Source organism: Canis lupus, chromosome 7, assembly GCF_011100685.1.
Source record: "Canis lupus familiaris isolate Mischka breed German Shepherd chromosome 7, alternate assembly UU_Cfam_GSD_1.0, whole genome shotgun sequence".
Lineage (NCBI taxonomy): Eukaryota > Metazoa > Chordata > Mammalia > Carnivora > Canidae > Canis > Canis lupus.
Window position 1 is genome coordinate 74,379,463 of NC_049228.1, and position 19,882 is coordinate 74,399,344.

The following is a 19,882-nucleotide window of genomic DNA, read 5'->3' on the forward strand; positions in this document are numbered from 1 at the left end:
GGAGCTTATCATAAAGCATCTGACAGTGCATACATCACAAGGGTTTATTGGATAAAGATGTGATCCTAGTCCATCTGCTCCAGATATTTTATCACATTCTTATTCTCTTGCAGATCACCTACAAAGCAGTCAGTTCCTTTGACCCAGAAATAGACTTATCCAATCAAAGTGGAAGAGTTTCAAAACTGGGGAATGAAACCCATTTTCTCTTCTTTGGACTGTATCCCGGGACCACGTACTCCTTTACCATCCGAGCTAGCACTGCTAAGGGGTTTGGACCTCCGGCGACAAATCAGTTCACCACCAAAATATCAGGTATTAAACATTTGTGAGTTATGTCTTTTATCACAAGTAGCAGCTTTGTACTTTCTCATTCCCATTGTCAAGGATACAAACCTCATCCAAACTTACACACTGTTTTCAGATGAACACTTTGGCATTTATGAAAATCAGACTCATGGAATTGAATGAGATGCTCCAAATACTTAAAATTTGAGAGCTTAAGATCCTCCTGCATTAGGAAGTAGCTATGTTTTAACAGTTTGCATTGGAGGGCCTGAGCATGAATGAGGGTTCTGGTCTGCATGCTCTTGCCCCCTTCACAGTTCAAGTTACCAGAGCAGCAGCTTTGGAAAGATCTCTGCAATGAGCCATGAATGATTGACTGCCCAACAGAAAGACAGCATTATATGGAGTCTGCTTCCAGAAGGATCAGCCATCCTTGGGACTTTCACCATTAGTAGTTGCCTGTCCTCTGCAATGACAGAGGGGTGGCAACAGGCACTTACAGCCTCCAGCTTTTTGCTGGTGGAGACTCAATTATGCCATCCAACCAAAGACATAATTCGAGAAGTATTTCTGGGCATGTGCAACTGTGCAGAAAATGTCTTTGTGCTTCGGACTAGAGGAAATGGAGTTGCCATCTGCTGTGGGATATATAACAGCAATAAACACAATCCCATGGACATTTCCTTTTTCCATTTTTCCCCCTTTGGGTATAAGTGGGGAAGTATTTGAGTTTTGGCTTTGTGTGTTTTGGTGGGGGGTAGATGAGCAGGAGGCAGGTGAGGGAAATAACGCTTTTAATCAATCGGTGTTAGCTAAATAATAGGCTTGCTTTCATATCTATTGTCCTCATTTCTAGTTTTTAGAAAGTTTTTGCTTAGAATTGGAGGCAGGGAAGTGCTTACAACAAGAGTACCTAAGCACTTGATTAGGTTTTCAGAGAGGGAGGTTTGGAATTTTGTTTTTAGGCAATTATAACTTCTAGGGAAATTTTTCATCATATAAGATTTTGTTTATGATCACAAACTCAACTTGAAGTCCAAAAGACACTTGATATTTCTTTGGAAGAGTTCAGTAATAAGAATAATAAGGAGAGTTGGAAGACGAGGAAGAAGTCCTTGGGAGGTTAGGGAAATGGCATAGGTCATACATTTCTAGACACTGCTAGACTTAAAATCAGAAAATCTGGCTTCTAGTTGTAGTTGTCCATGCCTTCCCTCTCTGATCATGATAAAGTGCATTGATACCTGGATGTGATTAAGATGATATAATCTGGTGCTTGAATTTATGATGGAGACTAAAGAGGAAACATTTCATATTTCATATCCTTGAAATATGGCTTCAAATATGAAGAGGATGTTCATTTAGAAAAGATAATTCATTTTTACCATTTCTGTTATATAAAAATTCTGGTTGATAGGAGTCTGACCACCAGCTTCATACAGTTCTATTCAAAAACAAAGACAGTTGACATTTTAGTTAGCCTGCATGGACTCATCAAAAATAACTATTTGATTTTTATAGTTCAGAGAAAATTACAGTTTATGGGCCCCAATTTTCTACTTTCATGGACCTCAGATAAAGAACTATTCTCTCTACAAAATGTAATTCTATGTTATGAATCGGAGTTAATTTTTAATAGAATTGGAGTTAATTTTTAATGCTGAGAAAATCCAATAAATGGAAATGAGATATAACCCATGTCTCTTACATATAAGCTTTTTATATATAAGAGATGTAAAAAACTATATATATTTGTAAAAAATAAAAATGATCTCTAGTGTTCTCATTAGGTACCTACACCTGTGAGTCTTCAAAAGACCATGTGCCTCCCACATCACAGCTTCATGAAATGATCTCTCTAGTCCATGGCAAAGACAAGATTACTGGAGAGCTTTGTCATTATCTTCTCATGATTAAGACTGAACTATCTAGAAAACAAAGAATGCCAGGAAATGGACTTGGAAATAGGATTCACATGAAGTGGGGGAAAAAAAGTAACATTTGTAGAATTATATTTGCCTGGTTCTATTATCTCTTTGAATTCCCATAATAACCCTAGGGGATAATTTCTCCTATTTTGAAAGAAGAGTAAATTGAAGCTCCAGAGACAATTCATGTGCCTAAGCTCTTAGGCTGATTAAAACAAAACAACAAAAATCAAACTCAAGCCTTTCTTGCTCCAATTCCTTTATCTTTTCCACCTTCCTGCTCTCTCTGAGAGCCCGCCGGTGGTCACTAATTTCAACAAGCCTTCTACAGGCACCTAAAGGCCTCTTCAGATCCTTAGATGGATCTGTGGCCCACACAAGTTTTCCTTATTGACTTAGATGTGAGAGCTGTAATGTTCCATTTTATGATATTAGTGATTATTTCTTAAATATGCATTTAAAGTTAAAGAAAAGCATGCCTACCAATAAGTCTGCAAATTATAAGTATCTGACTTGATATATTTTCTCAAGCTAACCTACACCCATTTAGCAAGAATGCAAATCAGGAGACACAATGTTACTAACACCTCAGGAGCCCCCTCATTCTCTCTCCCAGCTTCAAATCAAAGAAGTCCACATATACTGGTTTTAGCGGTGGTTCCTGACAGTCTGTGTAGGGTGTATACACAAAGGCTGCCCGTGGTCGGTTCACAGCTGCAATTTAAGCTCACTGTGTTTTTCATGTTCTCCGCAAATGGAACTCACCATTTGATTTGAAAAGATCAACCAGAAATAATGAGTCTCCCATCTCACACATTTTTCCCCCAGCACCGTCTATGCCGGCTTATGAACTTGAGACCCCCTTGAATCAAACGGACAATACAGTGACAGTCATGCTGAAACCTGCCCACAGCCGAGGCGCGCCTGTCAGGTACCGAGTAGAGGAGGGGTGGACTGGCTCTAGGGAGATTAGACCCTAAAATCAAAATTGATTCATTTCTTGGCTGTGTTTTCTAGGGATCTGCTATGAACCTCAGCCAGCCTGTAAACCCATATTTTTATTAGCTCTAATTAAAAGAAATGACTCAGGAAAGGGAAAGTGCTTTGATGTGGGGTGATCAAGTATTGTGTACAGTTTGATTCTGATGCAAGTGGGTTGTTCTTTGAAGATAAGGAACAAATGCCTTAGTCTGTTGAGAGAGGTGGCTTTACTCCTAAAAAGTAATTGCTTGCTGCAATTTAGTTACCCAAGGGCAGATGCTATTTTTATCCTGAGCTCTATTCTTTAAATGGACCTTCAAGTTTTGCTTGTTTGTTTGTTTGTTTACCTGGGCTTTTAAGTCAGTTAACTTTTGGGAAATTGGCTTATTTCTCTGATGACTATGTGGTATATATTTACTTTTTTTTTTTTTTTTTTTTTAAGAAACAGACGATTGGAAGGAGCACTGTGAAGTCTTTATTTGAACATATTTAAGTTTATTACCAACATGTAGGCCCCATTTCTCATTCCATGATGATTTATATAGCTAAGAAATTACGAAGTGTATCTTCTACGGTGAATGAATAAAATAAATTTATTCTTCCTAGAAAGGAGCAAAGGAATGCCTGAATAACTCTTGAGTATGAACTTGTCATAAGCTCATTAATCTATATAAATGAAATTTCTACTTGTTTCAGAGGGATTTAGATATTCTGTGCTATAAGAATAGATTCCCTTCAGAATAACCTTTTATTTTGAATAGCATGCTCTGAGGAAACATTTTCATTCCCATTTAAGGCTATATGTTTTTTTTTTCTATATTTCTTGTTTAGAATTTTACTTCATTAACCTTTTGAAACTTGGCTATTTGATCATGTTTTCACGACAGTATCATAGGATAATCAGTTGGACTTCTTTGTACCTGATAAGATATGTACAAGTTTCATTTCACATAGTTAGGAGTAAAAACAGAACAGCATTAGTTGATAATAAGGTCAAGTTAGGGTGGAATCACAGGAATTTTTATTTGAAAAATCTACAAAATTTAAGGAGACAATTTTTAGTTCACTCTATTGACTTACTCAACATAGTAGTAAGGGACTTTCATCTAAGGGATTTAGGATGGCCATTCATAAGTGCGCTCCATGAGAAGACTATGAAATATGTAAAAGCTTTATTCCAAATTTAAGATATGTATCCACTGACACTACCTCGCCCCTTTGGGTTGACCTGTATGCAGCGCCCAGGGGTTGCCCTAATCCACGTGACCCCAGACACATACTCATTAGATGGCTGGCCAAGATCCGAGTGTATCTGTGGCCTTCCGTCAGACTTTTTCAGTCCAGAAAGCTGAAATATTATTAAGTGAAAATTGATGCTCTGACCATGGCCAGAGCATCATTTTCTTGTGACCAACTTAAGAGTCGCCTAGACTCAGCAATGTGAGCTGTTAGGATGGGAGTCAGGGTTCTCCTGCAGAAGTATCACGATCAAATGAAAGGGTACAGACCACTCACCTCCAAATGGAAGGAATCTGAAATCCTAACCATTTCTCCAAAACAATGGGTTAGTCCCTGTTCTACTTTATTCTCATATAAACTCCTTTTCATTTTCTGATCTTTTTGCCTCTTTCCTTCACACTCTTTCGGTTGGATTTTCATCCATGTCTGTGTATAGATCTTTCCAAGTCTGAGTTTTCAAATAATATTCCTTTGAGCAATCGACATCATCTCCCTCCCCAGTTCTCCTTTCCTTATTTTTTTAAAGTGCTTCTTGCATTCCAAACTACGATTGAGGAGATCCCTGGGTGGCTCAGGGGTTTGGCGCCTGCCTTTGGCCCAGGGCGCGATCCTGGAGTCCTGGGATCGAGTCCTGCGTCGGGCTCCCGGCATGGAGCCTGCTTCTCTTCCTTCTCCTGTGTCTCTGCCTCTCTCTCTCTCTCTCTCTCTCTCTCTCTATATATATATATATATATATATATAAAATGAATAAATAAATAAATAAATAAAAATAAAAAAACAAACTACGATTGATATTTTCTAAGTATGCCTTTCAAAGGCATCATCTTGTTTTCTTTTCAAAACGTTACAGTTTTTGGAGACTGGAGCCTTACTGGTTATTTAATTATGGATATCCTTGGGCTTTTTATTCTGATGTTATAAAAATACTCTTTCAACTGCTTGTCAGAGTGTCCAAAATACACACCTTCACCACGTCTCACATCATTTCTTGAAGGCCAGCCTCTAACTCTGCTAAGGTTTCAGTTTATGTTATCACAGCTTCCTTCACAGCTGTCTTGATGCCTTATTTCCAACCTCACTATTGCTCCACTTTGATTAAACATTATCTTATTATTGGCTAAACATTCCTTGAATTTGCCAGAGTCGCTTTTCATTCTGTCTTTATTATACCTTCTTAGAGCCACACTATTAGCATCTTGAAATCAATAAATGTACTATGTTCATTATCTAAATCTATGCTAGAATCCAGATCAGTTCTTCTGGGACATATTCAGAAAGTATTGCAGGTAGACCCACCACAGATACCACCTTAACTAGAAGGATACTTAAATGGGTAAATTTTATGGGTATAAATTTGAGAATGGAAACTATCTTGACCCCAGCTGTCAAAAAGTTGTTTTCTATTATTGTGTTTTGTTTTTTGCAGAAAGTGAATGTTCTTATCAAGGGATTTGGTATTACAGTACAACATAATAGGGCTTATTATCTATTGAGTAGATGCAAGACCAATATGTCTAGAAAGACTAGTTTGGAAAAAATGTCCATAATACTCTCAAACTAAATGAGGTATATTAAAATTTTCGGTTTCATTTAATGTTTAGAGAAATAAGAACTCTGATTAGGGAATCATAGGGACCTAAAATATAAAGCCATAATATAGATTAAAACATTTGAACACATCTGGAAATTTGCAAAATGCACATGTAATCAAACTGCAATACAAGAAAGCTTTTCCCAAATGATAAGATAAATACTAGAAGAAGGAGGGAAATGGAAGTGAACATCTGCTTCCTTTCCTGGATTTTGCACAGTATTATATGCTCAAAAATACTGTCATTGTGTGATTTCCAAAGCCAATTCTTTCAATTGATTTGATTTTTCTTTAATCCATAATCATTAGGTTTAAAATCTCAGTCCTGCTTCATTTATGTACTTCATGAAGTAAGGTGGTTCTGCATTGATTTCACTACAAAACACTTAGCATTGCTTAATGCAGATTCTTAAAATTGCACTAAACTCTCAATGTAAACAATTGTTGTCTTTTTATTGATCAACACATCAGCTCTGTCACATAAAATTATTTAAATCCTGAGATGGCCAGGAAGAACACAAATTCCATCATTCTGGCTAGTAAGCTAGCACCTAGGACAGAATTTTACTGTCTGTTCATGGATTCAATTTTTTTTCTTTAATAAGACAAGAGAAAGATTAATTTTCTTTTATTCCTTTAGAATCACCTCATTTCTCTCTTTTCTCCTTTCCACTGTTCATTACACACAGACACAATCCAACAGAGAAAATCCTTGTAATTTGCCAGTAAAATAGCAGCTCTAAACAAAGAATGAATTTTCCACAAACTCTGTGCTTTTCTTCCACTAACAAAAATTCTGTCTGTGATTTTACACTTGTACTGTGGGCAGTGTCCCTCATTAACGATGTTTTATACGTTCTAATGGTCTACAGCAGGAGACTCCATCACACTGTTGAGCCTTTAGGTGATGGTGTTTTCAAATGACTCTCATTTTTGTTCCTTAGGCATTGTTGTTTCCATTTATTTGTAAATGTTTTGGAGCTATATGTCTTCTTAATTAAAACTCAGTGCTTGAATATGTTAATTAAACATTCTGATATTCATTTCAGTGAAATGTTAGAAAATTACCATTTTAAGTACTCATTCTTTGATTCATTCATTCAGGAGAAACTACCGAGTGGGGAAAACATCTATTAAATTGCCCGTCCACGGGGATGGGAGGTGGGCACCAATCACAGTCAACAACCAAAACATTACAACTGTTGCCCAAGTGTGCGAATAGACTTTTAATGGATGGCAGCCACTTTGTTCTTCCAACAAAGGCAGTCCTAATTATTTTTAACACCGAGCTTTTCCTGTCATTGGTAACTTCTTATACTATGGTTGTCTTCACAATGAACGCTTCCTCAATAGTTATATTTAAAAAGCAATTGGCAAATAGTTCCGGTTGCTGAGAATCAGGGCCACAATCTTAAAACAAATAGGAACTTCACTACATCATGAATGAGGAAGAGATGAGGCTATAAAGAAGGGATGGAAGAAATATTTTGCCTTATTTTATTAAAAAGCATGTTCCTGAAAAGTAAAATTTCAAATGAGACAGGGAATATTTTCTGTTAGGAAAAGGCAGGCATAAATGTTTTATTCATCCAAAATACTTTTGATTAAAAAAAAAAAAAGCCTTGTACCATATAAAAACTTCAGTTTCATGTATAAATCAAGAATTTATTTATTTTTATGTAATATGTTCAGATTTTTATTAAATAGATTTCACCTTGAATTCATTACCGTAGTAGACTTGACAAATGTATGCTGTTTTCATTTACTCCTTTTTGTCATTTTTGCCTGAGTTTCGTTTGCCTTAAGTAGGCAGTCAACAGAATGTGGATGGATCTGAAACCATCATTGTCACTTCTATTTCCTGATTTGCCCAAACTACTAATTAAATATTATTTTGTAACAAGTCAGATATAAAATTAAAAGTGTATTAAAGGATACGATTTTTTTTCTCATAACTGAGCTCTTTGTCCTTTGAAAACTCTCTGCTATGTTCTTAGACCAAGGTTAAGGACAGGTTTTCTATTCCATTGAGGATAAATAGTCAGTAAAGCAATTGTATTTATCTTAAGAGAATTTGTTATACTTCCTAAAAATGTTTGATTTGATTCTGGAGCTGTATGGAAAATGGAGCTGTATGGAAAATGGAATTTGTTCTTTTTGCGGTCATCAGCTTGGACCCAGAAGTTCTTATTAAAGGGATTCAGGGGGGATCCCTGGGTGGCTCAGTGGTTTAGCGCCTGCCTTTGGCTTAGGGCGTGATCCTGGAGACCCGGGATCGAGTCCCGCATCGGGCTCCCTGCATGGAGCCTGCTTCTCCCTCTACCTGTGTCTCTGCCTCTCTCTCTCTCTCTCTCTCTCTCTCTCTCTCTCTCTCTCTCTGCCTCATGAATGAATAGATGAATGGAATCTTTAAAAAAATAAAATAAAGTTGGGAGGGCGTTTTGGGATAGGGTAAAAGTCTCTAGGGAATTTGGAAGCAAGGTTTCCAAGACCTTGAAGGGCTATCATTATTAAATAAATAAATAAATAAATAAATAAATAAATAAATAAATAAATAGATTCAACAGGAGAATGTTGAGGATCTATGAAAACTACCACCTCAGATGGGACAGTGAAACAGATCTTTTAACAGTAAAAGGAAGGCAAGAGATCATTATAATTTTCCTGTAGAAATTACACTTGTTGGCATATAATTCATTATGGTTTAGGAAGCTTTAGATTAGGAAGTATGGACCAGATATTAATTTTTAAAAAGTTATTTTAAGGCAACGGCAATCCATTTGATTGTCTGCCATCAGTACATCCAAGGAAAGACATTTTCATTCCCTGAAAATCACCAGCTTGGGCATCCCATTCTCTTCTGAATATGCAAGGAGCCTTTGAGCAAATCAACATTGTGAGGTTCTTCTAAGGATTAAAAGAGGTAGGTTTTTTTTGTTTGTTTAAAAAAATACTCCAAACCATATTTTACATCCACTAACTGCTGTATAAGTGTTTTTTTCTTATGGTAGCACTTTCAAACAGTGTCAGTAAGTGGTTTGTGTTGTTTTTCTTTTCTTCATAGGACTAACTCTGGTCCTCTAGATTTTCCTTTGTTTGTTTCGTTTTATATATATTTTTTAAATATGATATCACAAAAAAACTTAATCTTACATGAAAACTAAATTAAGAATTTAACAAAGGTGTATCAATAAAATCATAAATAACAGAATTCCAGTAAATTCTAGTATCTCTACTACATTTTGAAATTTGATTGCATCTGTTTCCTATATGTTTCTGCATTTGCAAGTTTTTAGAAATTGATATTAAAAAATGGTAATGAACTCTTCCCTGCCCCCATTCTGTAGTACAGCTCTTTAAAAAAGTTAGATGTTTCCCTGTTATCTCCTGAATCATTAGCTAATGATGGTTATGGTCATCTCTACCAAATAAACTAAACTGTAGAACAAAAGGAAACCGATTTTCTGTTTATAACCATCCTGAAAGTGAAATTCATAAGATGATGTAGTGGAGAGTCGGTGAGACACAGAACTTGCTTGGCTCGAAGAAGTCTAATGTTCTGTTCACCTTTGAAGAATCTGATTCTTCTAACCATTTCTTTTATATATACATATATATACACACATATATACTTGTGATTCAAGTACAATTTTATGGTCATTTAATCGTTATGTTAGAATTTATTCTCTAGATTCTATAAATTATCTTTTTAATCAGAACAGTTTTCTCCAAGAATTTGATCTTGGGTCAGAGGAACCAGTTAAGTAGTGGTTGGCAAATATTTTTTATTACTTATTCCCCAAAAGCTTATGCCATTATTTTATTTTATTGTTGGAATGACAGTATTATTCTGAGAAAGGAAAACTGTAGTGTAAAACATCACAATGCAGAGTTGGCTTTAAGATCCAAAGATCCTGTAATATAAATTTAAAGTAATATAATTTTAAGTTAGCCTACTATAAATCAGTGTATCATTTCCCTATCTAAACAGTGCTTTGCTGGGCAGCCCGGGTGGCTCAGTGGTTTAGTGCCGCCTTCAGCCCAGGATGTGATTCTGGAGACCCAGGATCGAGTCCCGCGTTGGGCTCCCTGCATGGAGCCTGCTTCTCCCTCTGCCTGTGTCTCTGCCTCTCTCTCTCTCTCTCTCTCTCTCTGTCTCTCATGAATAAATAAATAAAATCTTTAAAAAAAATAAACAGTGCTTTGCTTTAAATTAATTAGAAACTATTGAATCTGTCAATAATCAAGACCATTGTAGACAAAGACACAAGATAGTGTCAGGTGTCATGCATAGCCTTTTAGGCAAGGCAGGCAGACTCACTCTTTCCTCCTTTGGCATATTCTAGGGAAGATAGAGTAATATTCAAATAATTACTCTGTTTTATGGGTTACATCAATTATGGACCTAACTTTTAAAACGAGCCCCAGGATATAGAAAAAGGACATAGTCTGAAGTTAAATAAACCTAATTTCAAGTCCCAGTTCTCTCAACAACTAGCTCTGTGACTGTTATTCATCCCTTTTTTTTTAATTTATTTTTTATTGGTGTTCAATTTACCAACATACAGAATAACCCCCAGTGCCCGTCACCCATTCACTCCCACCCCCTGCCCTCCTCCCCTTCCACCACCCCTAGTTTGTTTCCCAGAGTTAGGAGTCTTTATGTTCTGTCTCCCTTTCTGATATTTCCCACACATTTCTTCTCCCTTCCCTTATATTCCCTTTCACTATTATTTATATTCCCCAAATGAATGAGAACATACAATGTTTGTCCTTCTCCAATTGACTTACTTCACTCAGCATAATACCCTTAACATCTCTAAACCTCTGGCCCTTCATCTTTGCAGAGCAAGGTAATATGACCTTTTCACAGGGGGTTGTTAGGATTATAGTTATTAAGTACTAACTCGGTTTCCAGCACTGTTTTGAGTCCTGGGAACACTGCAGAGCCTGTCATGGGCACTCTTCTTCAGGAGTTAGCAATTTAGGTGCAAGTGACCAGTGTGTTATCTGGTACCCTATTGCAGGGATGAGGACTGGCACAGAGAGTCCAAGGGAAGGGGTTGTACACAGGAAGGTCAGGTGAGACTTAAGAAGAGCGCCTCTGGAGCCAAGCAGCTGAATCTTGCGATGGATATTGTCCAAGTGATTTATGGGGAAGTATTTGCTGGGGAGGTTAGGTGTGTGGCAGGGAATAAATGGGTAAGACTGATGAGTTCCAAAAGAGCAGAGAGAACTGAGCAAGTTGGTCTGATCTGAGAATGAGAAGCATGTTAGAAGTAGAGTGAGTGGGGGGCTCCAAGGGAGCTCAGGGCTAGATTGAGCAGCCTTATGCCCCAAGCTAAGTAGTAGAGATGTAGCCTTTAGGCGGAGAGTAGATCACTCAGGAGCTCTAGGCAAGGAAAAATCTATGAGGAAGATCAGCCCTGCAGTGGGGCATGGATGGGACAGGGCATGGGAAGAGCTTCAGAGGAATGGCGGCTGGTGGGAATACTGAGCCTTCCCACTGTTTCTTTTCACTGGGTCCAGTTAAGACATAGCTAACCTTTAGGCATGAGGGGAAGAGATCTTGTAAGTGTCACATACTAATTTTTTTATTAGAGACAGGATTTAAAGGAATCAAAACCACTTAGTACTTTTTAGAGGGGAAAAATGTTTTGACTAACCCAAGCAACTGATGATATTAACTGTTTAGAGTATTGTTAAAGTGGACACTAGAACACTAGAAACTGAAAGCCTATCCTAGCAGTGACTCTCTATCTAGTAATTTATTGGAAATTACTAATTGTATGAGTATTTTTAAAATCTCAATTTTCATAAGCAGTAGAAATGTGGTACTATTAGTCCCTCTTGCTGAGAAGCTTCTGGATCTGTCTCTTTTTTGCTTTTCTCTACCTTCCTTTTATTACATCACCCTAACCCCTTTGTCATGCCCTTGTGCTAGGTGCTTTTGTAATGATTATAATTTGTACTGGGTTGTGTATGCAGTGCCTGTTGAATGGACACAGTGTTGTCTTTGCCTCCTGAAAGCCAAGTGCTAAGGCTTCTCTGAGCACCAGTATGCTTAGTGGATGATTGGGGCTAATTCTTGGCTGGGACCAGGGAAGACCCAAGTGTTTGATAATACTATATCTCCTTTCTGCTGTGCCCTAAAGAATCCATGGTTATCTCTGAAAAACTAGGTGTCTGAGATTGGAACTACAGATTACATGAAAGCCTTTGAGTATCATGTACAGTGGAAGCCAAAAGTTATACATGACTATCTCTCTGGAGGTGGGAGCATGTAGTCCTATGCATTCCCTGACCAGACTGACCAGCCTCCCAGAAACCATCCATCCAGGTGACAGAGGTAGACATATAGGTTGGTCTCATTTTCCACTGACAATAGAGAAAGTTACATGCTGCTTTACCCCATCTATCTGGACCATCTGTGAATGTCAACAGTAGAATCATTTACGAGTAGTCTTAGTTGTAAACCCAGAGCGCCAGAAGGTTACAAATGCCTTGAACTGAACACTGCATCACCTTCATTATGAATCTCCAAGCTGCTATGCCCTTCGCTCTCAGGAGCTGCTGGTCTTCCTAATCACAGTTATTGATTCCAAGGAATTTAAGGGATGAATTCTAGAGGCATTCTGAGCTAAAACTAATAGCCTCTGGGAGCAAAGATCTTGGAAATTTTGACAGACTAATTGATTTTAACTACGGATGCCTTACTCTTAGGTTTTAAAGTGCTAAAATCATATATGATATGAGAGAAAAGATCCCAAATTCTAAGAGGCTGATCAAGTCACGTAAGGAGCAGAGAGGGCAAGTCAACCCAGTGTGTTACTTAGAGCCACACGCTTTCAGAGCTGAGGAGCCACACAGAGAGGATCTGACCACTTTCTGGCTGTGACAACACTTCTTAATCATATTATGGGGGTGTGCATAGCCATATCATGAATGTGGTTTTCCGTCATCCTCTTCAGCAGAGCAGTTCATCAGCCAGCACTTAGAAATATGTTCAGTGAAATTGTTAAGGGTGATAATACTAAAGCACATAAAAATTCTGACATGCCTTCTGTTTCATCAGAAATAATTTTATTATATATATTATTATATGATGCTTGATGGCCAGCTGTCTTTGGTTTTCAGCTACTTAATTAATACTCAGCTCGTCAGCCTGTTTGGTAGCAGAACCATAGGGAACAATGTGCATTTTTCCATATCACCCCATGGCTTCTGTGTGGTTCTCTCTGTCCAGTGATTCCATTTCTCTGCTTTAACCTGAAGGTGTTTCCCTGACCAGTCTCAGTGCAAGTGTTTTCTGCTCAGTGAGAAGCAGTAAGAGCTCTCTGCAATTATTAGTATCCAGTTAAAATGCTCACCCTTTGTAACAATGCAGAGTGCCATAGGAAATTTCACAGTTGACACTTGGCTATTGTTCGTTCATTCTTCATTCGTTCACCAAATATCTACTGAGCACTCTTTAAAAAAGATTTATTTGTTTGTTTGTGTAACAGAAAGAGAGAGAAAGAAAGTATGAGATGGGGGGCAGCAGGCAGAGGGAGAGGGAGAAGCAGGCTCCCTGATGAGAGGCTTGATCCCAGGACCTGGGATTATGACCTTAGCCAAAGGCAGACACCCAACCAACTGAGCCGCCCTGGTGCCCCATCTACTGAGCACTTTTATGTTCAAGTAACTGTGCTAAGACGGTGATCAAGCTGGATAGAAGAGTCCAGAGTGCTCCAAGAGCATCAGATCGAGGACAAAATCTCAACCAGGGATCAGGATATGCTATTTAGGCTGAAACATGAAAGAGAATTAGGAAGTGGCCAGTGAGGGGCTGGACGCACGTGTAGGTCCACCCAAGAGAGGGACAACCTGGAGAAAAGCCTAGGAGAAGAGAAAGTAAAGAGATGTAAACAGTGGTCATCTTAGTAAATACAATTAGAAACACACACATAGTAAATGAGGTTTGACCAGCACTCAGGAGTATTAATTAGATTTGTGCATTTAATGCTGAAAGTGAGCATTTTCCTAGGCTAATCATTATGTAAAGTGTATGTAAATGTGATAGGAACTGCAAAATGATCACAAAATGATTTTCATAATTTAGTTCCTGAATATCATTCAGTACCTCAAACCTAATTAAGTGTGCAATAAATGTTTATTGGATTGAACCTCATCTTTTTCTTGTGAGCAAAAGTAATTATCATGAAAACTTTTATAGATAAGGAACTGAAGGACAGAAATCTCCTTTTAACTAGTTGGATGTATCGGGAACAAGAAGGATTTCGAATTTATATTTTCATCCTTAAATAAAAGTTAAATACCATGTCCCATCCATATAGGGTAGAAGCATGAAAGAAGACCCTACCTTTACCCTTGAATCAATTTGTTATTTTTTTTTAATTAGAAGAGAATTTCAGAAAAGCAACTTCAAATAAGCTATTACTGCAAATACAGATTCCCTCAGGAAGGTCCCTATACGCTTGCACATCTGTACTGACTCCTCTGGAAGCTATCCTGCCTCTGATCTCTTTAGATCTCAGACACCCCCCCTTTTCTCCTTTACTTTCCATCCTCCCATCACTGCTATAGTTCATACTTTTATCTTTCTTGGCTCTCCAGTCACCACTGCACAGTGTGGCTGCAGGGATCTTTCATTCTCCTGCTTCATATTACATCAGGGTTTCTCCACTGCCCTCAGGATATATCCAGACTAACATGGACAGTGTGTATCATCCAGTCATTTCCTGGGTCAGCCTCCCCTTCAATCCTTACCCCAGGTAAAAAGACGTAAATTCTCAGCACTGAGAATATGCCAGTTGCAGTTGATGTGTTTTTAGCATGGAATTTTCTTTCTTCATCCTCTGCCCACCCATTACCCCTAACACACACAAATGATGGGACTGTGGGATATTTTAAAAGACTTTATTTATTTATTCATGAGAGACACAAAAGAGGCAGAGACACAGGCAGAGGGAGAAGCAGGCTCCCTGCAGGAGCCTGATGCAGAACTTGATCCCAGGACCCTAGGATCACTACTTGAGCCAAAGGCAGATGCTCAACCACTGAGCCACCTAGGTGCCCCAGGACTGTAGGATTTTTAATGGGGTAGAAATATGATTGCATTTGCACATTGGGTCAATCTACCAGGGCAGGGCCACAGAAGAAGGAAAATTGACCCATGAGGCTTCCTGGCAGAAAGTTAACAGGTCGCCTAGATGAGTGCTTCTGTCCATGGCCCCCACCAATCACAGGGGCTATTGGGTGAGAGGCGGCTCGCAGGTGCTTCTATGGTACACTGAGTTTTCTCCAAATGACTACAGTTTTACTTAGTAAAATCTGGTGTTTCCAATGTAAATCATTCATAGGACTTCATCTAATTAAGAGAACACTTAGCCTGGACCAGAAGCCTTGGGTTTGTGACCTTAGGCCATCCTGTGAACTTTGAGCCTTTCTTCAGTTTTAAAACTGGAGTCCAGTACACACCACCTATCTCACAGCCTTGTCATGAAGATTAATTCAGGAGAAAGCTCTTTCACTGAAGTGCTCAAAAAGGGTAAAACTATCATATCAGGATTTGCTTAACAAAGCATGTTGGTTAGATTGCTATAGTTTGGATTTATTATTTTATTCCCTGTTTTTGATAATAAACTTCAGATTTCTAATCATAACTATTATTTAATATTTATGCCCACATACTGTGATTATCACTTAAATAGGATCTATGTTTTAGAGGTGCATGGGTGGCTCAGGTAGTTAAGCCTCCAACTCTTGGTTTCAACTCAGGTCATGTTCTCAGGATTGAGGATTGTACCCTGCATTAGGCTCCATGCTCAGTGCAACATCTGCTTGAGATTCTCTCTCTCTTTCCCTCTGCCCCTGCTCGCACTCTCTTTTTCTCTCTAAATCAATAAGTAAAATCTTAAAAAAAATAACAAGTAGGATCTATGTTTTAAAGGTAATCCATGAATATAAAAATAGTGAAAGGGAATAAAGGGGAAAGGAGGGAAAATGAGTGGGAAATATCAGAGAAGGTGACAAACCATAAGAGACTCCTAACTCTGGGAAACTAACAAGGGGTGATGGAATGGGAGGTGGGCAGGGGGTTGGGGTGACTGGGTGATGGGCACTGAGGGGGGCACTTGATGGGATGAGCACTGGGTGTTATGCTAAATGTTGGCAAATTGAATTCCAATAAAAAGAAAAAATAAATAAATAAAGGTAACCCATATTTTGAAAATAATTTTATGGAAGTTGTAAGAACTGTGTGTGTGTGTAGTATTAATACTGTATGTTCATCTCATAAAATCTTCAGTTTCGGAAGACCTTTTGTTCCGTCAACCACTGTTGGTTGGAGTAGTTGCAAATAACAGCTCTTTCCTGGGAAAGAAGATGCAAAAGTATTCAGAATCATAAACAGTGCAGCCAATCATCTCGTGCAGTTTGATGGTCGTGGGTTTAAATCCTGGTACCTGTTTGCACTGAAACTTGGGCAAGTCATGTAACTTTTTTGAGTCCCATTCCTCTCTGTAAGGGATGAGTAATAATCTACCTCAGAGGACAGCTGAGAGAATTAATGACAGCAAAGCACTCAGTATCTAACACAAATACTTTCTGCTCAACTAGGAAAGCTTTTCTTATTTAGTATTGACACTATTCTCGCCTGAGAATATTGTTGTTACTGATGGCAGTAACAATAACTAGATGATGTGATGGCTCCTTTTCTTCTGCCCATGTCTTGGAAAACCTTCCAGGTACTCCCAGAATACTCCTGAACCTCAGTTATGATCTGAGCAGTTTGTCATACAGGAGTAATAATTTCGATAATAAAAAATGAATGATCATTGTGACTTGGATCGAAAAGCTATCATGTGCCAGGCCGATGCTCAGACCTTTATGAGAGGATTTCTAACTGTCAAGAGCAGACATCCTCATCAGATGCCGGCATTCTTCTGCACAGGAGGTCCTGGGACCCAGCGAGGTGAACAACAGCACTAGGCCTGTGCAGCATCATGTGACCAGTGATGACAGGCGCACATCAGACATGTGCTTCCTCCCAGGAGTGTCTCCCTCCCTCCTCAGCCCGCAGATCTCTTCCCGGTAGACTCTCTCCAGAACCCACCTGCTTACACCTTCCTTTGCAGACATGGGCCACATCACAAACTAGTATCTTCTCTTCATTGTCTCTCCTAGTATTTAGAAAACATGTTAATTGCACCTTTGATTTTTAGATTACGGTCATTGGAATCTTTGGGGTTTATTACTGTTACTTCTTAGAGGTTAGAAGGGATTATTTTTCTTGTTGTTTTCTTCATTATTATTTTGAAACCAACTTTTTTTTCTCTTTTTTTTGGTGAAGCCCAACTCCCATTACAATTTATTTAATGTTTAGCTTTACAGTTTTGAGTACTTGAAGGACTTGGATTAAACAAATGTGTTTAGTGTGCTAGATTGTTTTAATCAAATTAATCAGTCTTTCTTTGTTGACATGTATGCTCTTTTTCGTTTCTCCATCCTTAATAGTCTCCAGAGAATCAAGAAAAAAGATACCAGCTCTTTTGAAATGCTTATAGTGGTTTTTTAATTGCTCCCTCTTATTTTTTGAAGACATGTGAACTGCAGGAGCATCATAAATTTGGTGGGCTAAATGTTCTTTTGTCAGTGTTCGAACCTTTTGAAAGATTCTATCTGGTGCTAAAATTGTTTAAGGAAAAGAGCTCTAAATATCTGACTTCCAACCTAAATTTTTTCCTTTTTTCATCGTGATATACAGAATCAAAGACCAAAATGTCATTCAATGGTAAAATTTCAATTTTATATTACTATATTGGCTTGGATTTTTATTACTTATTATAGCTGAATTGCAACAGTGTGTGTTAACAAAAGGTACTAAATCTCTTATTACCACCACCACCATCCTTACCCCACCTGATTTTAGGTGAATTTTATTGTATTAAAAAATAATACTCTGGATTCCTTTACTGCCAGGAAACAAAGATCATTTTTTTATTAATGTTGCTTCTATGATGACAATGTCAGTCATCTCTTTGAAAATTCATTTTGGAAACTAAGTTTGTTCTTCAAGAACCCTTGAAAAGAAGCTTTAAAAATGGCAGGGGAAGATAATAATAATAGAGTAGATGTATTTGAGCATTTATACAATGAAACTTAATTTAACTTTCCCTCAAACTCCATTTCAAACTTGCTTTTGTGCATGAAAATATAGTTCATAGCTTTCTTTCCCCTATTTTTCAAGTTTTCTTCTCTTCAACATAATCTCCTCTGAAGCATTCTATGTATTAGAGCAGAGCTCTGGTCTTATTACCAGGGCCTCCACAGTAGGTAGGTGCATCAGCAAGCACAGGCCCCCATGCTTAGGGAATGGCAGCCAACCTTCCAGAGAGCAGAGAGGCTGTCCGTGGACGGGGGACAGCTGGAAATGGCCCTTGGGGCCAAACTCTGCAAAAACCCTCACCCCCAAAACACAGCTGAAGTGTTTTGATGTGACCTTAATGATTAACATGGATATCAAAAAAAAATTAAAAAAATTAAAAAAAAACATGGATATCATTTGAAATACTGAAATTGAGAAATTATGGATCTTGTAACCTGAGGATTGACTATATAAGACAGAAAGAGTAGTTCCAAATTTGTCTGACAGTGATTTGGAGACAGGTAGAGCAGAGCAGAGCCCAGGACTGGGTGTGAGTAGGCTTCTTTCCCCACCTGCCCACAGAGAGCAGAGGCAGCTGCGTTCTCAGGCCTCACCTTGGACATCATGGGTGGCTGTGGGGGTCAAGACAGAGAGCCCTGCTTGTCATACTCTCTAATGCAGTTTTACCAGGAGCTGACAGTATCAAAATTGTGAGGGAAAACCCTGCCACTTTGGGATTGCTCTTGGGGCATGCCTGCTGGAACTTCTGGATGTATCTGACCTAGGGCATAACCCATTACCTTCAGTCTTCTGTACTATTGATAAAGGGTCCTTAGGGCTTCTTGGAAGCTGTCACAAGCAGTCATTAGTGAGTATGATGTTAAAGCTTATTGGAGCTTTGGTGGGGTTGTGTTAGCACAAGTGGCTGGAGAGAACGGGGACTATATAGGCAATATAAAGACATTAGCTTTTTTGTTTGTTGTCATACCTTTATTTTTAATTTGGAGAGAAAGCTGGTGGTCTGGGGCGCCTGGGCGGCTCAGTGATTGAGCATCTGCCTTTAGCTCAGGTCGTGATCCCAGGGTCCTGGGATCGAGTCCCACATCGGGCTCCCCACAGGGAGCCTGCTTCTCCCTCTGTCTGTGTGCTGCCTCTCTTTGTGTCTCTCATGAATAAATAAATAGAATTTAAAAAAAGAAAGAAAGAAAAAAGAAAGCTGGTGGCCCTAGGCAGTACAGCAGGCTTCAGGTATTACTGGTGGTAAAGTTTAGACACTAGGTCCAGCCCAGATGTCCTCAATGAACTGATGCTTGAGACTGGCATAAACATTTGTCACTCCTCCCCTGCATTCCCCTACACTTTGTACAAACCCATTTTAGGTTCTCATCACAATAGTTCTCCGTTTGAGCCACCTATTTCTAGTACTCTTAGGCTGGTTTTCTCAAGGACAGGGACAGTCTGTACCTGCTTCCTCCTCTTATTCTTCCCCTATGCCTGGCACAATGCTTAGAAAGGGAGGAGGGAGGTTACAGGATTGAAATAATTTTCTTCTCATGTACTGATGTAGAGACTTGCCTGGTCTTGTGCCAGGAGTTATAAAATATTAGATCTTGAAAGGACCTTACTGGTTGGTCGATGATTTAGTGGTAAAGCTGGACCCAGTTACCTGTGTATGATGACTCTGAGTTCAGTGGTCTCTCAACGGCA

General features: G+C 38.7%; 1 protein-coding gene across 8 annotated transcripts in view; it reads left to right on the forward strand.

The window, feature by feature from the left end:
• Nucleotides 1–19,882, forward strand: part of PTPRM (protein tyrosine phosphatase receptor type M) — a 778,989-nt gene that overhangs the window by 484,012 nt on the left and 275,095 nt on the right. For all 8 annotated transcript variants that reach the window (XM_038543828.1, XM_038543830.1, XM_038543829.1 and 5 more), the window contains 2 exons: nucleotides 114–315; nucleotides 3,045–3,147. In XM_038543828.1, the coding sequence (XP_038399756.1) occupies nucleotides 114–315; nucleotides 3,045–3,147 (305 nt within the window). The remainder of the gene's footprint in view (nucleotides 1–113; nucleotides 316–3,044; nucleotides 3,148–19,882) is intronic.